We start from the raw sequence: 19,784 nt of genomic DNA, 5'->3' as shown, positions 1-19,784 counted from the left end.
ATAGCAACCACCATCCCTAACTTTTTTTTTTCCTTCTTTTGCAAAGAACTGCCTGAGCCATCTCTGAAGGAGGGAATTTAAGTTGTCAGGGCTCCATGGCTGAGTTGTGGGTGGGGTGACCTTCTTGGTCCAACTGGTCCTCCATTAGGAACCCCCGAATGCCAGGTTATCCCACTGGTGCCCGAGGTGGGGAAGGCAGTCATCGATCAGAACTGGCAGGAAAGGGAGAAGGGAGAGGAGTGAGATGGGCAGGGAGGGGAGGGAAAAGGCCAGGCTGTGATCACCTTCACCTGCCCTGAGCTCGGCCTTCCTGTTCAACTATTCCTCGACCTTCTGCTGGGGATGAAGGGGGCGGGGGCGAAAGGGAGGGGGCACCCCCCAGTTACACAAGTGGCCTCCTTCTACTAAGAGAATGAGTTCACCTCTTCCCCAGAGGAGCCTCACCATCCATCCACTCAGTATAACTGATGAGACAAACCGCAAGGAAAAACTTCTGTAGCCCATATTTATGGTATTAATGAATAGTTTAAAAAGATTTACACTTCTTATGATCAATATTCTGAGTTATTTTGCTCAAAGTATATAATTACAGTGTCTTCAGAGTTTTCATCATTGTTTGAGGTGGCAAAACCATTTGTAATTTTCATTAGCCAGTAAACATGTAATTAACATTCAGCACTGTGTTTAACTTAATTCCTGTTTAAGACAAGGACAAGAAGCAGCCGAAGAGCGTTAGTTCCATTTGTCAAGTCTGACATACATCTTACCATAACAGTTTCCTAAAATAAAAGATCCGTGTTTCCCCATTATTCTTCTCTTAAAACAAAACAAAACAGAAATCCATTAGTTAAAACTGTATTAAACTGTGAGAGGCAGCATAGTTTATATTCAATTTTCACTAGTTACCGTATTCCTGCTTCCTTTATTCGTTTTGGGGAGTAGAGAAAGGGAGGGGGTGAATCAAGCATTCATTATCTGAAGGCATGGAATGGGGAACCCCTCCCCCCAAAAGAAATAGATTTCCTTCTCAGGAAAGTTCTAGAATGAGGACCGGAAAGGGGGGAGGCAGAAATCCACAGGGGAGAGGGGGAAAAAAATCACTTGGGGAGACTTGAGTTAAAAGTAGAAAATGAGGATTCCAACGGATTCCTAGGAAAAATGTTGCCCTCCTGTCTCAAGTTCTATCTTTGATCCAGGATGAGGGAAGCCTGTCTGCCAGTCTGCGAGGCTGATGCTTTTTCCCCCTCCTCTTCCACCTCTGTTTTTTCCCAACTTGCTTTAGGATTAGCCTCCATCCCTCTCGACCCCAAACAGTGGAATTTGGCTGTGCCTTGGGTCGTCTTGCTTTGCAATATCGCCTATAGTTGTTGGCGATTTTCTGCTGAGGCTGAGCCGTTTGCTCCAGCCTCCGACTAAACTCATTAAGTTGGGAGATTTTTTTCAATTGGACGGGTGTTTTTAAAGTCTCGTCTTTCCAGCCCCAAACAAGGTGTAACAACGCACTCTTCCTTCTAAGGAATGAGATGAGAGACAAGGATCACTCCAGACATCTCCTACCTACGGTTTGGGGTTTTTTTTCTTAAAGGCGAGGCTTGCATTCCTCAGCAGCTATGTACAAAGCTCCCTGAAACCTTGTCTCTCTAAAGTTAGTGTGCAGGGTTTTCCAAGGCTGAGAGAGCCTAATACATGGGGAAGCACTTCCTTGAGGTGGAAGATCTCTCCCTTCACCTTTCCTCTTTTTCCCTGCAGGCTAGTGCCTACTTTTTATCAGTTTGCACAATCGCTTAGATAAACACCGAGGAGGAGATTCTCTTTAATTATCAAAGACACATCTTTTCAGGGGGCCAACAAAGCATTTATTTCACCCGCCAAACTAAAGGAGAGTTATTCCAGTTTAGGAGGAAGATGCAAGCGGTTTGGGATCTTGAACAAGGCAAATATGGTTTTGGTATGTTTACTTACAGTATTTTTTTCTCTCTCTTTCCTTTCTCACTTTTCTCCTTGTGCTGTGTGGGGTTGGGGATGACTTGGGGTTTTTCAAAATATCGGTTTGCTAACGTGTATGAAATGCCGAGGACTGTGGTTTAAGGGGTTCGGGGAAGGGGGGAACAGAGTCAATTCAATGCATTGCCATATTTTATTACATGTGTGTGGTAGGAGAGATGGTGGGGGGAGAGGGGGGAAATACAATTGCAAAGCTGCCAAAATATGATTAAACCGAAGCGTTAAGACTGCGGAGCCTCCTATCTCCTCGTCCTGTCTCCTCAAACTCATTTCCTTCCATAGAACAAACTAAAAACCAGTCCTATAAGCGTGGTTTTCCAAGCAGCAGATGACTCGGTTTTCTAGCAAAGGAGCTGCCAGGCTCGCACTAAGTATAAGAATTTACTGTTCGCTTTGCCTCTGCGCTTCATTTTGCAACCTTGTGCAACTGACAGGCAGGCAGGGAGGGAGAAAAGCCTAGCCCGGCGCCCTCGGCCACGGTTCGGGTAGGCGAGCGCTCGGTTAAGCTAGGAGGAGAATCGCGACGAGAAGGGTACTCACCATCGGGCGGGGTGGTGGAGCTGGCGTGCGGGTTTCAGGCAAACGTTTACCTTTTTGCTGTCTATTGCAACCGCGCCGGGCTGACTTAAGAAGCAATTCTGTGCTCTGTCCAGAACATTCAAGGAGCGGTTCCTCATTTTAAAAAAGCCAGCGAGAGAGACGACAGAGACAGAGAGAAAGAAAAAGAGAGGAGGGGGTGAGGGGGACGCACATAAACCCAGTTCAAAAAAAAAAAAAAAATCACCTCTTCGCCAGTGGCTCGGGAAACGCAGAGGTGGCGAGATCCGAGTACGGTCCAACCAAGCCAGAGCCAATTAATTTTAAATCCTGAAGAATTATTCAGATTAAAATGTACAGAAGTTTCATTCTCCTATGCCTACGTGAGTCCAAAGTCGTTTCCCTTTAAGAGCTCCTTTTCTTTTAAAGTTGAATTTTAGGCAGCCAGGACTCTTACACTAGGGGGCAGACAGATACTGTACTTGCTCCAATCTTAAGCAATTTTTTCCCTCCCAGCATATGCTCTGATTTAGCACTGTAAATTTTTCAGAGGACCCAACTCTGACAGCCCCTGGTGATTTTCAAAGTACCACAAGCCAGTGGTTAAAAATTGCATTGACTTGGAAGTTCAGAGGGACACAATGGAAGCCCCTTTCCCTATTCATGGAGCTCCAGTGTGGTGGAAGAGAAAAACACACACGGACTAGATTGAGGGAAAGGAGGAATTCAATGAATCCTGGAGGACGGAACTGGTTTCTACTGAGTTCAGAGTTAAACTCGGCATTTGCTGGGCTCTGTATTCATATTGTGATTTAATCTGTAAAGAAATACATCCCATCAGGCCGCTTTCTGCAAGAAAATTATATTGCTGGGTATTGAGTTTCTTTCTTTTCTTTTTTAGATTAGGGCAAATGTTGTCCCACCTTTCTCTAGGCAAATTAAAGCTTGCCATTCTTCTCATTAAAATAAATTTACATCTGCAAAAAAAGACTGAGTTGGATTTTAAAAAAATAACAATAATATATTGATTTTGTCTTCTCAGAGCTTTTCAACCTTAGATGCACAGCAAGTGAGCATCTCTGGCGAAGACATTTGAAATATTTTTGCCTTTTTTCTTCTCAGTCTGTAGTCTTGTCTCTTCTTCTATGCATTAAAATTAAGTATAATTCATATGGTGATGTTTTTACCCCTTGTAACAGCATTTCATAACTGAATGAGTCCTAAAATGCAGAGTGATATACGCTGACTTTATGGCAGCCCTGTGATCATTTGCCTAGCAGGCTCCAATTTTTTAAGATATGGTTGGGAAATTCTTCCATTTCAATCTAAGGCCATCAGAGCGTACTTCAAATTCCAAAAATCTCTGAGTGGACTGGGGAAGTTCTTCCTCCTCGATTTTGTCCCTTCCCATGTTTGTAAAAGGTAATCTGCTATGGAAGTCTCCTCATTCAGGAGGTGAGATTAAGATTTCCCTATAATCAAATATTTTCATCCTCTATTGAGATGGGAATGCCCATTATATTTCCTATCTCAACCCCAGTCTCATCACATCTCAGCTGAGCTTGTCCCTAATCTACTGACATTTGTAACATTAGCAATTCCTGAATCAAAGAGGTTGAAAGGGAAAACAACAACAACAACCAAAAACCTTCTCCTCTGTAATGATTTCTTTTCCATCCTTCTTATCCTCTTTAGGAGAAAGTTATATTGTGTCTCTAATCAACTTGAAATTCTCAACTTGGCTTCACTCTGTGGCAATCTTATTACACACCAGGTTTATGATAGTTCAGTGTCCACTGTAGGTTTGTTGGGCTTTTAAAAAATTTATTTAACAACTTTCAAATAAACCGAGAACCTGCAGCTTTAGTGAAATACGTGATTTCATCGGAGAAAGAGTGAGGGTTGAGGAGGTTTCAGGAATGAAGCTTAAAAGACTTTTCCTTTCCTAAAAACCGTCCTTATCTGCCCAGATCTTTAGTCCTTACCTCATATTCTGCCTATGTGTGTAAAGAAAATTGAATGTAAAATGTAATATATACATGTCAATTATATGTATGGTTTATTTTTAAAATATCTTTATCCTGTCAATTTTTTTTTCAGCTACCAAGGATGTTTTCTGTGGTCGTCAAATTACTCTTCATATGTGTTCATTTTTTTCCTGGAGCTCAGCGTCTTTTGTGTAAAATATTTTAATTGTTCACAAACCTGGTTGGTTTACCGGCATAAGGTTTTCTCTTGGTGCAAAGTGTGTACAAAGGAGACACAATTTTCTTGTATAAATGTGGAATAATGGTAATTCACTAACTGGTCATAATCAAACAACAAGTTTACTGTGTTGGAATATAGTGTGTTCTGAGAGCAATTCTACATGTTTGATGTTTAAAACCAGACACCCTGGAATTCAAAGACACAACTGTCTCAATTATTTTAGCACATGGAGCAGGATGGCAATGGGCTATGAAGTTGTTCTTTTTGCAGTGACTTCTTGAGGTAGAATACGACTTGTGTTTGGTTCTTGTGACCTGTATTAGTATTATTTCCCATTTGGGGTAGAATCTCTGGGTGCGTTTTAATGACTATATGAATGCTTAAAAGGAACTTGAGGAACAATGAAGTCCGTACTCAACTGTTCTATGACCTAGAAGCATAGTCGGTGAAGTCTTTGTCTGTGTACATTGACAAATGTGCATCTGATACATGTGCGCTTACATGTGTGTACAGAGGGTGTGCACAGGGGAGGCTGGGCGGCTGCCTCCTCCTGTCCATCAGTGGGCAGAGGTCTTTCCCCTCTCACCATGACTGGGTGTGTGGCAGGATGTTGGCTGGACAGTTAGCAAAAACCAGCGAGAGAGGGTAAAGTTGAGGAAAATTGATTTTAATTGCGTCATGACAATGAGGTGAAGTCTACTTCTGCTTCTCAGCATCCGAGATGCTTTATTTGGGCAATTAAAATGTCAGGCCACATACCTGTGAAATGTTAACCCTACAAGGAATATGCAGAAACAGAACGGCTTTTATCCTCTGAAAAGAATATATATATGTGTGTGTGTGTGTATACATGTATATATACACACACATATATATATACACATATATATGTATATATATACACATGAGCCACCAAACCGAACAAGTGATCAGAGTCAATTAAGAGAAGGGTTTGCCATCACCCGGATTTGGCCAAATCTTTGTTTGGAAAATGCCTACAAGCTCAGTTCGTGGCACCTTCCCACCCTCACTCCCTACCCCTCTGGAAAGAAACCAGGGAACTTTTCTTTGGCATTGTGGGCACTAAGATGCGCCAGGAATCCCGGGTGGTGCGCGAGCGGCGGATTTCATGACATCGCCAAGTTGCGAGAGGCAAAGTCCCCGATTCCATCCAAAGCCTCTCGCGGAGCCTTTAAGAGACGTTGTGTGTGCGCGCTGCGCTAGTCTCCCCGCCGGGGCGGAACCTCGGGTGCGGGATGTGGGGAGAGTAGAAGCAGCGCTCGCAGGGCCAGCACCGGCCCATCCCCCGCTCGGCGGCAGCGGCGGCGCGGCCACCCCGCCCCCGCCCCCGCCCCCCCAACCCCCGGTCCCCCGGGCGCCCCGCGCCGCGCCGGCGACGCCGCTCGCGCTAGGACCGGGCTGCGCCCGCGGCCGCCATGGCGGGGCCGCCGCAGTCCGGCCAATGACGGCGAGGGGGCGGCGCGCGCGCGCCTGGCCAGGCCAACCCCGGCTGCTGCCTTATAAGGCGCGCCGTCGCCATGGCAACGTGCGCTAAGTTGCAGCAGTCGTGTCAAAGTTCACTATATAGAGAGCTCAGTGAGCTGATCGCGGAGAAGCCACTTCTGCCAGCCCCGGCGCCTATAAATCGCATTCCCTCCCGCGCCCCCCTTTTTAGCATATTTGATCACTTTGATTCTCTGTTCTTTTCTCTCCGCGGTGTGTGTGTGCGTGCGCGCGTGTGTTTTCTTCTCCTCCTCCTCCTGTCTCCGAGTTGCCTCCTTTCTCCGGGTGCCGTGCTGCCTTTTTTCCCCTCTTTCATTCTTTCTCTCCGTCTTTTTCTCCCCCCTCTGCGCACGAAGGATGTGCTTCTAGGTGGTGATCTGCCCTCCTCTCTCTCTTTTATCATTTCTCCCCCGCCGCCGGCGAGTTGACTCTTTCCCTATGTGTGTGAGGCGGCGGCGGCAGCAGCAGCAGCAGCGGCTCCGGCGGCGGCAGCAGCGGCAGCAGCGACTTCAGCGGCGGCGGCGGCGCTAGACGCGGCGGCTCCGGGCCCGACCCGGCGGCTTCGGCGGCGGCTCCGGCGGCAGCGGCGGCCCGGGCGGCCCGCAGGGAACGGCGAGCGGCCTCCACCCAGCGACTGCGGGCAGCGGCGGCCGGAGAGAGCGAGGCGCGCGCCGGACGCCCGGGGCAGGCGGCGGCGGCGGCGGCGGCGGCCCAGCGCCAGGACGACGCTGCGCAGCGCCCGACGCGGACCACTTTCATGCTGATTCCCCCGGACCCGGGCAGCGCTCCGGCCACTCCGCGGGCCGCCGGCCTCCGCCCCGGCCTGCCTGGCTCCCTGGGCGCGCCCGCACCCGGCGCCTCCGATCTCCTAGTCCTCCTGATTTCGATGGCTTTCCTGAATGGCTGACTGTGGGCTGCCCTGGACTTGGCCCCCGGACAGTCGCCTCTCCTCCTCCTCTACCTCCTCCTCCACCACCACCTCCTCTTCCTCCTCCTCCTCCTCTTCCTCCTCCTCCTCCGCCAACTCCTCGGCTGCACACCAGCTCTAAGAGCGAGAGAGTGAACGAGAGAGGGAGGGAGAGAGTGAGAGCGAGCGAGATCTTTGGAGAGATTTTTTTTTTTTTTTTTTTTGCCTCCTACTTCTGTCTTGAAGCCAGACAATCGACTTCAGCTCTCCCTCCCCTCCCTCTTTCTCCACGTTCTGCTCCCACTCGCTATCCTGTCCCCTTCCCCTCCCCTCCCGGCGGAAAGCCCCCCGAAACCAACAAAGCTGAGCCGAGGGAAACAAACAAAACAAACACACCGGGCCAGACAAGCAATCGACAAAACTTTGCAAAAGCAAAAACAAAAAAGGAAAAACTAACCAACCTCAACCAACCAGCCCCCGAGCCACCCGGGGCTCCCTCCCGCGCCCTCTTGCACCCTCGCACACACAAAAGGCGGCGCGCCGGAGCCCAAGACCCGGGGAGCCGCCGCCGCCCCGCCGCCGCCCGCAGCCAGGGGAGCAGGAAGTCCGGACGCGGCCCCCATAGATATGGCAATGGTAGTCAGCACGTGGCGCGACCCCCAGGACGAGGTGCCCGGCTCACAGGGCAGCCAGGCCTCGCAGGCGCCGCCCGTGCCCGGCCCGCCGCCCGGCGCCCCGCACACGCCACAGACGCCCGGCCAAGGGGGCCCAGCCAGCACGCCAGCCCAGACGGCAGCCGGTGGCCAGGGCGGCCCTGGCGGCCCGGGTAGCGACAAGCAGCAGCAGCAGCAACACATCGAGTGCGTGGTGTGCGGGGACAAGTCGAGCGGCAAGCACTACGGCCAGTTCACGTGCGAGGGCTGCAAGAGCTTCTTCAAGCGCAGCGTGCGGAGGAACCTGAGTTACACGTGCCGCGCCAACCGGAACTGTCCCATCGACCAGCACCATCGCAACCAGTGCCAGTACTGCCGCCTCAAAAAGTGCCTCAAAGTGGGCATGAGACGGGAAGGTATCGGCCTCTCATTTCTCCTTCCCTCGTCCTGGGTCCCGGGGTCCTGGGTACGTTTGGCTAGCCTGCTCTGGGTAAGGACAAGAAGCCCCAAGCTCTTCTCTTCGTATTGCAGCGGAAAGGGGTTTTATACTAGAAGCGAGTTCTGCATTGGAACCCAAACCCCAAATCCGCATGCTTTGGCCGACTGATTTCCTTCTTTACTCTGTCTTTGGGCTGTTTTCATTTGCTTTGCATTGATTGTGAGTTCACTGGAGTCTGCCTTTCTGCAAGGGATGGGGTGTTTGTTGTTGTTGTTGTTGTTTTAAAGCCTAGTTTACTTCTCTCTCTCCCCTTGTTTTTCCTGCATGTTCAACATGTCCCTCCCCTTCACCCCTTTCCCCAGCCCCCACCCTCTCAAAAAAAAAAAAAAAAAAAAAACACAACCTGAGATTGTACTTTTGTACAGGAGGTTCAAATTACAAATGGCAATTTTATGCACTTCGCCGTATTAACGCTGCTGCCCGGGCAGCGCTCATGTGACCCTCCGTGGATTAACATTCTGCTAAAAAAAAAAAAAAACAAAAAAAAACACCTTTGCTTGCTTTTTTCCTTTCACTTTTGAAACGAAGAGAGCGCGATAGGAAGTAGGAAAGGGTGGGCGAGGGGCCCTGGGCGGCTGCTTTCGCTCTGCGCGAGTTGGGTCTTTGTGATATAAAATTCGCCGAGCGCCGCGAGCCGTGCTTTACCAATGGCGCGCTCGGCGCGGGGCGCGGGCTCCGGGTTGGGGCGAGCCAACGCCGGGGTTTCTTTGTGTTTCTGCGAGAGCGACTCTCCAGGTCCGGAGTCAGATAACAGCCTGAGCCCAAGCCTCGCCGGCTTTCCCCGGCCCTTACAGGCCCTGCTCAGGCTCCGCTAGTGCCGGCCGCCTGCTCCCTGTCTCTCCCGGCTTCCTCTCTCCTTAAGCCGGCCTCTCTCTCTCTCCGCCCTCTCCCTCGGTCTCTTTCTCCGAGCACACTGATTAGACAGACGCCAGATCTCCGCTCTCTGCTTGTCTCTCACTGGGGGTTCCCCGCCGGGCTGGGGCTGGGGCTTTGGGGTTTGTGGGAGAGTCGTTCCGGAGTGGCCACAGGCCGTCTGGGGTGAACCCTCGTGCCTTTTGCAAAAGCGTCTCACCCTCCCCCCAGACTCGCCCCTCCCGCTCCCTCTCCTCCAATCAATAAGAAATATCAGCTGTTTAGCAGTAAAGAAGAAAGATGCCCTCAGAATGCTACATCCCGCCCACAGCGCCGGGGACCCCGAGGCAAAGTGGCCAATTCTGGGTCCTCGGTGGACCAGCCCTGAGCGGGCCTCGGAGGCAAGTGTGCCCCTCTGACCCTCAGAGCTCGCCTGGGTGGTGGTTTCAAAGGAATGGTGCCAAAAGCCTGGCGACTCCAGGTCTGTGGCAGGCCTGCCTGGTTCTTGCGCTGCTCAGGGCCTGGGTCAGGTGGGGGTCGGACTGGGGCAGACCCCGCCGGGGAACCTGGGGACTGAGGCTGGTCATTAACTGTGGAGTGTCTCCTTTCCTCCCCGCAGCGGTGCAGAGGGGCAGGATGCCGCCGACCCAGCCGACCCACGGGCAGTTCGCGCTGACCAACGGGGACCCCCTCAACTGCCACTCGTACCTGTCCGGATATATTTCCTTGCTGTTGCGCGCCGAGCCCTATCCCACGTCGCGCTTCGGCAGCCAATGCATGCAGCCCAACAACATCATGGGTATCGAGAACATTTGCGAACTGGCCGCCAGGATGCTCTTCAGCGCCGTCGAGTGGGCCCGGAACATCCCCTTCTTCCCCGACCTGCAGATCACGGACCAGGTGGCCCTGCTTCGCCTCACCTGGAGCGAGCTGTTTGTGTTGAATGCGGCGCAGTGCTCCATGCCCCTCCATGTCGCCCCGCTCCTGGCCGCCGCCGGCCTGCATGCTTCGCCCATGTCTGCCGACCGGGTGGTCGCCTTTATGGACCACATACGGATCTTCCAAGAGCAAGTGGAGAAGCTCAAGGCGCTGCACGTTGACTCAGCCGAGTACAGCTGCCTCAAGGCCATAGTCCTGTTCACCTCAGGTAGGAAGGAGCCCTGTCTTCTCGTGCCCACGGGCTCCTAGCCCAGAGGTGGGGCCCAGAGAACTTGGGAGTCCCCAGCGCAAACCCATACTGCTCCTTGAAAGGCCAAACTGTTGAGTGCAACTTGAAGTGGGAACTTTGTATAGCTGTTGGGCACCACCAGGCCTGTCCTGGGGAGAGGAGAGGAAGGCTGGACTGCAGGAAGGATGCTTCAGATAGATTCCCCAAATGGGCCATAGGGCAGCCTCTGCTGCCTAGTTCCCCTACCTGCAGTATCCAGATTGGGATGCCCTCTCCTCTTCCCTTTCCTGAGCCCAGGCCCCCTGGGCCTGCTGGGCCCCGGGGAATCTTTTCAAGACCTGGGTTTTCTCTAACACCCTGGCTGGGCCTCCAGGAGATGCCCCTGGACACTGGAGCAGCCCTGACAGTGTCTCTACAGGGGCAAGTTTGCCCCTGCAGGGGAAAAGTTTGCCTGCTAACTCAGTAGGAGTTGGAGCTCCAGGCAAATCCAACCTGAGGGCAGCAATTTTCAAAATCATATTCTTATTGAAATAATGCAGACTGCCAGGAGAGGGGAAAAGATCTGTCAGGAAGGGGGCAAGAGGAGGAAAGGGACTGTCATAACTCTTTAGAATGTCTGCAGGAGGTTGAAGACTCTGGCCTCTTGCTTCCCCTGCCCAAGCAAACACTTAAGGCAATTTTCAAACATCCCAAAGTGTATGCCAACTTGGGCTGGATATGGATGTTGCTAGAGATATAAAACCATCATTGACTGCATTATGCAATCTAATTAGTTTGCATGTAGTTTAACCTGTGTGAGTAATAGATCTGATATTAATTAACTCTTGAGGCAAAATGACTTTTGAAAGTGTCTGGCTTTCCATTTTGGGCCACACCTGAGCTTTTTGGCTGCCTCCAGGTTGAGTTCAGCATAGCCCAGGTGGATGGAAATCACCAACCCCTTTTCACATCCTTGTACTAAGTTGTCAGCTGATCCCTTTGTCATGGCTGAGAGGGGAAAGGGGTTCCAGATTAAGAATAACAAACATTTGGACATTAGCAGGGCTTGGAACCTAGTCACCCACTACGATATTTTAAGCTTGTAACAGGAAACGAGGAGAAATGTGTAGTTTATGTGGCAAACATAAAGGAGGTCCACAATCTCTTCTTTATTTGAAAGAAGTCTGGGGAACTAAGTCATCAGCTGAACGGCTTGCAGGTTCTGAGTCTTCAAACTGCTAAGTCTTGTACATTGCTGCTTTCCACATAAAATCTCCCTGCACAGCCACCCCAAATTCTGCCTTTGGAAGTCCTTAGGTAATCAATTAAAGGCCAGTGTCTGGGCAGGGAAGCTGTTTGCAGAGGTTTGGATGGGGATTATTTTTCTCGAGAGCCCCTCATATCTAGAACGTTTGCCTGCTGCAGATATGCAGGCAAGATATTTCCCTACCTCATAGCCACCTTCATCCCTGTCCCACAATACAACACTCAGCCCACCTTCTTGGATGATGGAGGTAGTTGTTAATTTCTTGATATCATTGCTAGCTCTTAGCCTTACCCTTGGTCTTTCAAGGAAAAAAAAAAATGCCTGATACTGTCATTAACAGTTTAATTTATGACTATTTGCAAAATGTGGAGGCCTGTGTGGAGAATGCAAATTGCCTCACAAAGAGATAAAGGTTCCTGTTATCTGATTCAGAGGGAGACACACAGTTCCGAGGATGCAGAGGGAAGGAGTCCTATGCAAACAGATCTTTTAGTTCCTGTCCACAGACACCTCTACATTCTGTAGACATGCAGAGTCCTAGATATACATATGAGGAGGTTGCATGTGTGTTCTTGTTCTTGGGGTGGAGGTGGTGGTGCTGATTTTCGAGTATCTGTTTTAATGATTCACAATATGCATGTGTTAACCCCAGTCTTGTCTGGGGAGCCCTGAAAGGTCAGGTCACAACCTGAACCGCCTTTACCAAGAAGCTTCTCATTTCAAAGGCACTTATTGTATTTTCACATATCAAAAAAGAAGAGTGTTTTCCTGAAGATAACAGGGAGGGGGGATGCTTCTTGGAGGGACCTGGGTTTTAAAAAATAAAGGGGGGTGGGAGAAAAAGGGAGAGAGAAGAAAAGGGGGAAAAAGAAACAGCTCAAATGAACAGAGAGATCACAGTTTGCATGGCTGCCCTTCAATAGGCTAAACTGACAAGATCAGTTTTAAAGGGCCACTTAAATCAGTTTCAAAGACTGGAGAAAAATGAGTCGCCCTCTTTGGGGAGAATCTGAGGCTGGATCGTGGACGCCATTACTCGGGACTGGGCCAGGTTGTCCACTCCCAACCCCCACAAACCCCTATATAATTATAAGCCAAACTATTATTTACAGAGGAGGAGGGGAAAGAGTGCTGGTAGTTTTGGTTTCTTCTGTTTACTGACTTGGGCCAGATAGACCCACTGCACTTTTGCTTGGGCCTCTCAATGACCCAGGCTAAGGACTCAGGCAGTGAAAGCCTCTAGCACACTGAGCTATGTTTTATTTTAAAGCAAACACTTCTTCAGGACCATCTCTTGCTCTTTCTCCTTAAGTTTTCAGTACATAGACATTTGCTCCAACTCCGGTTGGGGCAGTTTGACAGAGCTCTGTGCACACACCTCATGTGACCCAATTCAAACCTCTTAATCTGATGACTGAATTCTTCTTCTTCTTCTTCTTCTGTTTTTAAACTTTCTTCCAGATGCCTGTGGTCTCTCTGATGTAGCCCATGTGGAAAGCTTGCAGGAAAAGTCTCAGTGTGCTTTGGAAGAATACGTTAGGAGCCAGTACCCCAACCAGCCGACGCGATTCGGAAAGCTTTTGCTTCGCCTCCCTTCCCTCCGCACCGTCTCCTCCTCAGTCATAGAGCAATTGTTTTTCGTCCGTTTGGTAGGTAAAACCCCCATCGAAACCCTCATCCGGGATATGTTACTGTCCGGCAGCAGTTTTAACTGGCCGTATATGGCAATTCAATAAATAAATAAAATAAGAAGGGGGAGTGAAACAGAGAAAGAAAAGGCAAAAGACTGGTTTGTTTGCTTAATTTCCTTCTGTTAAGAAAGGATATAAAAGGATGTTACAAGTTTGCTAAAAGAAGAGAGGGGAAGAATTTAATGGACTGTGAATTTCAAAAAAAAAAAAAGACTGTCAAATGAACTTTTACAGAATGCATTAAAAAAAAAAAAAAAAACTCCTGTGTCGGTCAGAACAACTTGCTACTTATCATTTTTGTATAAAAAGGAAATTAGTCTTTTTCTTTTTTTGCTAAATTTTTGAAAAACATTGCTAAAAGTGCATTTAAGGAGATTGGGAGAAAATTAGCAGAATGGAGAAAGTAAGTCTTTTTTTTTTTTCCAAATTATTAATTGTCCTGTGTCTATGTACCTCTAGCTGTTCTTTTTTGTACTTTTCTGGTTCCAAACCAGTTTATTCTGTGGTTCTATAATAAGTTTTGATATAATCTTGGCTTCTTAAAAACTGTGTATCATTAAAATATATGTTCTGCAAGAATTAAAACTGAGTCCATGAAAATATCATAGGAAGACATAAAACTTTAAAAGGCAACTCAAAGATGATGGAAACGCACTTACAAGTGGTGACCAAAAATTTTAGGTGAAGTTGAGCACTCTAATTAGAGAACTGGAGGAACCACATATAACACTTAACTTCCCCTACCCTGCCCTTCCCCAAAAGACACCATGACAAACCTAGCTTTTAAAAAATATTTTAAGAAAGAGAATGAACTGTGGAATTTATTGGCAGCCAAGGAATGTGTCCAAGACACATGCTGAGGTTTTGAATAAAAAGTGAACTTTTGTAATTTGAATTGGGTCCCGCTTAGTTCTTGAATTGTTATGAAAATCCTATATCTGTTTGTATATTTGCAAACCCTTTGTATTATAATTGTTGATATTTTCCCTTTTTAAAAAATACCATTGAAATCAGCATGACAAAAATAACACTGTTGGCACTTATAGGTAACGTGATTGATTCAGTATCTTAGAGTTTACAGTTTGTGTTTTAAAAAAACTGAAGGTTTTTTTTTTTTTAAGTGCAACATTTCTGTATACTGTAAAAGTTATAATAACTGAACTGTTTGGTCGAGTCTTTGTGTGTTATATTCCAAGGAAAATTGAAAGTATTCAGAAATTAAAATATTATTTGATATCTGAAACCTGGCTGTCCCCACTCACTGTCTTTACATCTAGAAGAGCCCCTGTGAGCTCTCGCTTAGCTGGCCGGGCGGGGGGCAGTGGGGGGGGGCATTTGTTTACTCCCCTCAGTCAGTTTGTTCAAAGGTGGACTAGTGTATTTGCCTGTTTAATTTGGGTGTGTGTGTGGGTGGGGGGAGCTGAAGTTAATGGTTTATCTATGGTTTAGGAAGTGCCATACTGATATGGTAAACCACCCCCATTCACCTAATCCTCCTTTTAATTAAAAATGGATTTTCCAGGAAAAAAAAAAAGGCCCTTATATTTGTCACACTTAAGTGCCTGCTTAGGGAAGGTATTGTGAAAAAGTATTAGAAATCTTGAGATCAGTATCTATTTTATGATCAGAAAAAAAATACTCTTTTGTACATTTCTGACAGTTACTCAGAAGATCGTTCAAGCAAGCTAATCACAGCATTGTAATTAGAGGACAGTTGTTTGCAATGAGTTTTTCCTTAAGTAGGTGCGATTTTTAAAAATATTCTGTGGCTCTACTCTAGCGTGGTTGTTGATAGAGTTTCAAATTCAGTGATATAGGTTATAAGACTGAAGGGTCTATTTTTAATGTATATATGATAACTTGCAGTTGGGTTCCCTCTCCCCTCCCCCCTTTACCTTCAGTCTGTGAGAGCATAACCACAGGGTCAAGGGAATCTTTTCCATTGGAGTTATGTACATAAAAACACATCGACATTTTGACATTTCAGACTGTGTAGCTACAATCTATACTGCTCTTGGGATCCTTTGTCCTTAGAAGCCAAGTTAAGGAAGAGAAAGCAGGACAGAAAAAGAAGGAAGGAAGGAAAGTTTACAGGGTGTGCTGATTTAGAAGTAGTAACTATTTCTTTTGGAGTCTTTTTTCATTTTTCCTCTTTATCTTTTCCTGGTTTGGAGGAAGCTCAGTGCTGGGAGCTTGCAATTTTGTTCTTATTCAAGGTTTCCAACCCACCCCCCACCGCCAGTACTTCATGTTGCGGTTTAATTTTAAGGGGGGGGGGGGAACTAGTGAGAGAGGTGAAAGAAAAGGGATCATTTTGTAAAGTGTATTAAACGTTAATATTCAGATCCAGTCAATACATGCAGACCAGTAAAATCTGATTTGTGCAGAGTTTTCCATCTGACTCTCATTTATTTCTGTAGATACATACATATATAAATACAAGTCTGTTCTTACGGCACAGTATTGCTGACCTTTAGTTCGAGGTTTTGTCGGTTGTTGTTTATTTTCTTCCTCTTGCAAGTGCTATCCATGTGAGTGTGTGAAGTTTCTCTAATAAGTAAAACACAGGCCCTTTTCCTTGTTTGTTTTGTGTTAGTTTATTGTAAACAGCCATTTGTTGTAAATTATTATTGGCATTAAATTATAATTTATGATTTTCAAAGCAAAAGACAATCCCTGTTTTATTATGCTTTAAGCATGTGTTCTAGACGTTGGAAATCTCTCTCACACTCTTAAGTTTCAGCAATGAGCTTGGGATTTGCGAGGCAGAAAAACAGGACCCAAAATTTTTCAACCGGTTAAAACAAACCCCCTTGTATATGTTTAGAGTGGCCGGAGGAGGATCTGTTTAGAGTCTTGAGTTCGGTTTAAGTTTATTGCATTTAAAGAAAGTTTTTCTTTTCACGCTGAGTTAGAACAAAAGATCTTTGCTGCGACTGAATTGGACAAAAGACCAGGGCTGGGACCCAGCGAGCGCGTTCTGTGTGAAATTGACGAGATCTTTAAAAAAGCTGCTAAACATGGCGACTCTTTCCCTTTAAGTGTCTCTTTTTCCTTGCTGGGTTTTTTTTTTTTTTTTTTTTTTTTTTTTCATCTGATCTGAGCTCGCTTTATTTCTTTTCCCAACCCCGCTCCCCCTCCTCCTCGTGGCGCTCGGGGGTGTGAGAGAACCCAGTTAGACGCGAAATGCAACAATAGTGCAAGGAGAGAGAGGGGCGCTCGCTGCTTCTCGCCACTTTCAAACAAACCTAGGGGAAGATTGCGCCCGGGGGGGATTCCAGCCTGCTCGCTCGGCTCGCGGTCGCCCTGCCTCGGCCTTTCACCATTAGCTCTCCCTGGGCCGCGAGGAGCTGGGGCTCAAAGTTAGCAGGCGACGTCCAAAGCTGGTTCCGCGGAGACGGCTGGATTAGCATCCAGCCGGCTGTAGGGACGGGGGCCTGGAGTTGGCAGCTGCTGCGGGAAAGTGCCTGCCCCCCAGCCCCCGCCCCCACTTACGTGCGGCAGAATTCCGCCAGCGCCCCGGGAAAGTCCGGGGTGCCGAGCGCGCGGAGCTGCACTCCTGGGATGTGCATTAAGCGGCGACAGGCGGGGGGGGGGGGGGCGGGGGCGGGGGCGGGGGGCGGTCAGGGGGAGCTCGAGCGTGTGAAACTCTGCCTCGAAGCTCGCTTTTGACTTGGTCCTATGAGCTGAGCCAACATGGCGTCTCCCATTGCACCGTGAGCGCCGAGCTGCCAGGCACGGCAGGGCCGGGTAATAGAAAACACATTGGTTACCAAAAAGGAAAAAAGGAGGGCGGGGGGCGCTAAAGGCCATTCCGTCTGCAGGACGAAAACCCTCTTTTAAACTCTTGCTGGCAAGTGAGTCCGATCCTCGATTCTTTAATTAAAGCAACAGAATTCGTAAGGAAAATATTGGTAACGCTGTACCCTCTCCCCTCCCCCTCCCATATTCAGGAGAGTTGATTTCCTGTCTCCTCTCCTTCCAAGAACCAAATTAGAAAAATAAAAAGTCTGTATCCGCAAATGATCTTAAATGTTTGAATGATATAGGGGGAGGGGGAGAGGACGGTCTTTACAGACCTCGGTCAGTTCTCGCGCTCATTAATGCAGGGGCTGCGCCGGGGTTTGCGCGGGCCGGAGCGGAGCTGGGGCACGCGGGGCGGCGGTGGGGGGGAGGGCGGAATGCGAACCCCGCTGGACTTGGGCAGAACTTGCTGCTTGCACGTCCGAGTTGTGGGAAAGGTGGCTTTCCGGGAGGAGGGTTGATTGGGAGGTGGGAGGATCTAGCAGGGGCTGAGGGCCGGTGCCAGGCGGGTGGTCGCAGACCCTAGAAATGTGTGAGCCCGCGTGGACTGTGCCCCTGGCAGGAGAGCGACTGCAGCGGAGGATCCTCTTTCTCTAATAGGTTTGAGAGTGGGCAAGGGCGGCCGTGGGACAGACCTGGCCTCCTAGAGAGGGTCTTCCGAGGGCCTCTGCAGAGACAGTGGATCCGGGCTGAGGCCCCGTTCTCGGGCCGATGGGGAAATCGCCCCGCTACGTCCAGCTCCATCCCCAGCGCCGGCCAGGACAACCCTATCCCTCAGCCGCCTGGGAGGGGAGCGAGGTACTCTCTGAATTCCAGGCCTCGTCAAGATTTATTGAAGTTGGGTTTAAAAAACGTGCTTCAGATGATTTTTCCCATTTTCTCAGATTTCAAAGGCTCCCTGCAGTGCGGCTGCCTAATTAATGGTGAAATTCAACTAAATCTAATTATGCAGTAATTTTAAAGCAGTTAGTGCTGGGCGTTGGTTTGTAATAGGACCCCAGTTTTTTAAAGTTTGCTTACTGTGTTGGTTTAGGGGAAAGCTATCTTTTGTATGGTAAAGACAGACCGGGAAATAGTTCTACTGTAGGAACCAGAGGGCTAAGAACCGCTCCCCACCCACCTCTATCTCTATCCCCAATTCTATCTCGTTTTCCTTCTGTTTTTTCTATCCCAAGCACACGTTAAAAAGCTGAGCAAGGTGCTAACCCAACAAGGAGACCCTATTTCATAGTCCAAGGGGAAAGGGAGAATCTTTCATATGGAGACACAAAGAGCTTGGTCCTGGAGGCCTCTGTAAATGCCCCCAAACCCGGGAAGGGATTCTCATCTCCTCTAATAGAGAACAGATTTCCTCCTCTTAACATCCATTGTCATTAAGGCGCAAAGCTGACTCTTGGAGTTATAAATCTTATCGTCCTTCTGATAACACACTTGTAATAAGTTAGCGTCCTATTCAAAGTGAATTGTAAAACTGCCTCATTTAATATGGCATCTGTGTCATTAAAACTTTTATTTTTCTCCCCCTCGTGTCTTGCAGGTTTGGCCTTGGGGCTAGCGCTGAAGTCTCTGCCTCTGGGGCCTCTGGGGTAGGGCTGAGGGGAAGAAAGGTGTGAAAGACGGGCTGCCTGGATTCAGCCTCTGGATCTTAAACTGGGGTGAGACACCCGAGGCAGAATGGGCCTGAGGGGTGGTGTCCCTCTCTCCCATCTCCCCCGGAGCGGCCCCCTCGAAATGACGTTCCTTGAAAGAAACATGCTTGTGATTAGCTAAGCAAACACATCTGCTTTCGGAGTTGGGCCTTCGTTAATTAGCTGAACAAAGGGCCGTTTTGCTTTTTACCTTTTGCTGGGGAGAGTGTGTTATTTCAGGAGTGTTGCGGGCCCTCCTCTTTTCAATTGCAGCCACGACGTTAATTTTATTGGGATTACTGATGGGAAATGAGGTGGCGCAGGCTTCCGAGAGGAAAAGCTTGATCATTACCCCCTTTGGAACTATATTTTTCCACCCAACCTCCTGCTTGAGAGGAGGGGGTGGGGGACGAACTGCGCAGCAAGTTCGGAGCAATTGGAATCAGGCTCGCGGTGCGCTGATCTCGGGTGACAGAGCGTGTGTTGAAGCTGAACTCTATAATTTGCGCTTCTGTTCCTTTATTAGGCCTGGACAACGAACTAATGAGCTTTGGCCCAGTACAATGTCAGTTGTATTTATTTTCTTATGGCAACTTTGAGATAGCGGAAGTGTTCTTTACCAAGAGCCAGGGAGGGCCCGGAGTCCTGCTGTCCCGGCCAGGGTTGGTGGCTGCGTCCCGGGGGATCGAGGGCGCGGTGAGAGCGCACGCAGAGCCGGCAGAGCTCGGGGACTGGGCTTTTAGGCGAAGCTAATGGGGCCCTCAGGAAGGCGTTAGGCCCTTTCAGGCCCAGGCATCCCTACAGGACTAGCTCACTGAGGATGAGGTCGGGGGGCGCGGGGCAAGTCCAGGGCAAGTTCCCAGGCACGAGATGATCGAAGGCACGAAAGTGGCATGGCTTCCTCCTGGCGTAGAGCAGGGGGCCCTTCCGCAAAGACAGCCAGGCCAAGGAGCCCTCTGAGCAAGCAGATCTACACCGCCCGGTGGCCTGGGCGTCTGCTTTGTGATGCAGGAGGCCTGGCCCAGCTCTGTTGCTGTCTGGGTTGGGGGTGATGTCGGGTGAAGAGGTTGCTTTAAAGGGGTTC

At 48.9% G+C, this 19,784-nt stretch overlaps 2 protein-coding genes across 21 annotated transcripts in view; one reads left to right on the top strand and one right to left on the bottom strand.

The window, feature by feature from the left end:
• The window catches only part of LOC112426266 (uncharacterized), a 152,502-nt gene extending 149,026 nt beyond the window's left edge, over positions 1–3,476 (bottom strand). For 15 of the 18 annotated variants that reach the window (XR_011626100.1, XR_011626099.1, XR_011626101.1 and 12 more), the window contains exon 1: positions 2,545–3,476. Coding sequence is in view for 10 of the 18 variants with exons in the window: in XM_071100603.1 (XP_070956704.1) it covers positions 2,545–2,547 (3 nt within the window). In the remaining 8 variants the exon portion in view is untranslated. The remainder of the gene's footprint in view (positions 1–2,544) is intronic. The other 3 variants (XR_011626102.1, XM_071100613.1, XM_071100614.1) reach the window with 1 other exon arrangement.
• LOC105479377 (nuclear receptor subfamily 2 group F member 2) lies at positions 1,152–15,941 on the top strand. Of its 3 annotated transcripts, none has more exons than XM_011737321.3 (3): positions 1,152–1,948; positions 9,783–10,310; positions 13,039–15,941. In XM_011737321.3, exons 1-3 carry the CDS (start codon positions 1,906–1,908, stop codon positions 13,311–13,313), a joined length of 846 nt encoding a protein of 281 aa, XP_011735623.1. In that variant the 5' UTR covers positions 1,152–1,905; the 3' UTR covers positions 13,314–15,941. The 3 variants fall into 3 exon arrangements, with proteins under 3 accessions (XP_011735623.1, XP_011735621.1, XP_011735624.1); XM_011737319.3 differs by lacking the exon at positions 1,152–1,948 and adding an exon at positions 6,284–8,228; XM_011737322.2 differs by lacking the exon at positions 1,152–1,948 and adding an exon at positions 8,972–9,564.
• Positions 15,942–19,784: the final 3,843 nt, after the last annotated feature.

This window comes from Macaca nemestrina, chromosome 7, assembly GCF_043159975.1.
Source record: "Macaca nemestrina isolate mMacNem1 chromosome 7, mMacNem.hap1, whole genome shotgun sequence".
In the NCBI taxonomy this organism is placed as follows: Eukaryota; Metazoa; Chordata; class Mammalia; order Primates; family Cercopithecidae; genus Macaca; species Macaca nemestrina.
Note: the sequence above shows the minus strand (reverse complement) of the source record. Positions and strands in the feature narration are given on the sequence as shown.

What these genes read in the sequence shown, in the direction of transcription:
- LOC105479377 (XM_011737319.3), top strand. Translation starts at nt 7,787, where the DNA reads ATGGCAATGGTAGTCAGCACGTGGCGCGACCCCCAGGACGAGGTGCCC. An exon ending in AGTGGGCATGAGACGGGAAG is followed by an intron (nt 8,229 to 9,782) that starts GTATCGGCCTCT and finishes TCCTCCCCGCAG; the next exon opens with CGGTGCAGAGGGGCAGGATG. An exon ending in CATAGTCCTGTTCACCTCAG is followed by an intron (nt 10,311 to 13,038) that starts GTAGGAAGGAGC and finishes ACTTTCTTCCAG; the next exon opens with ATGCCTGTGGTCTCTCTGAT.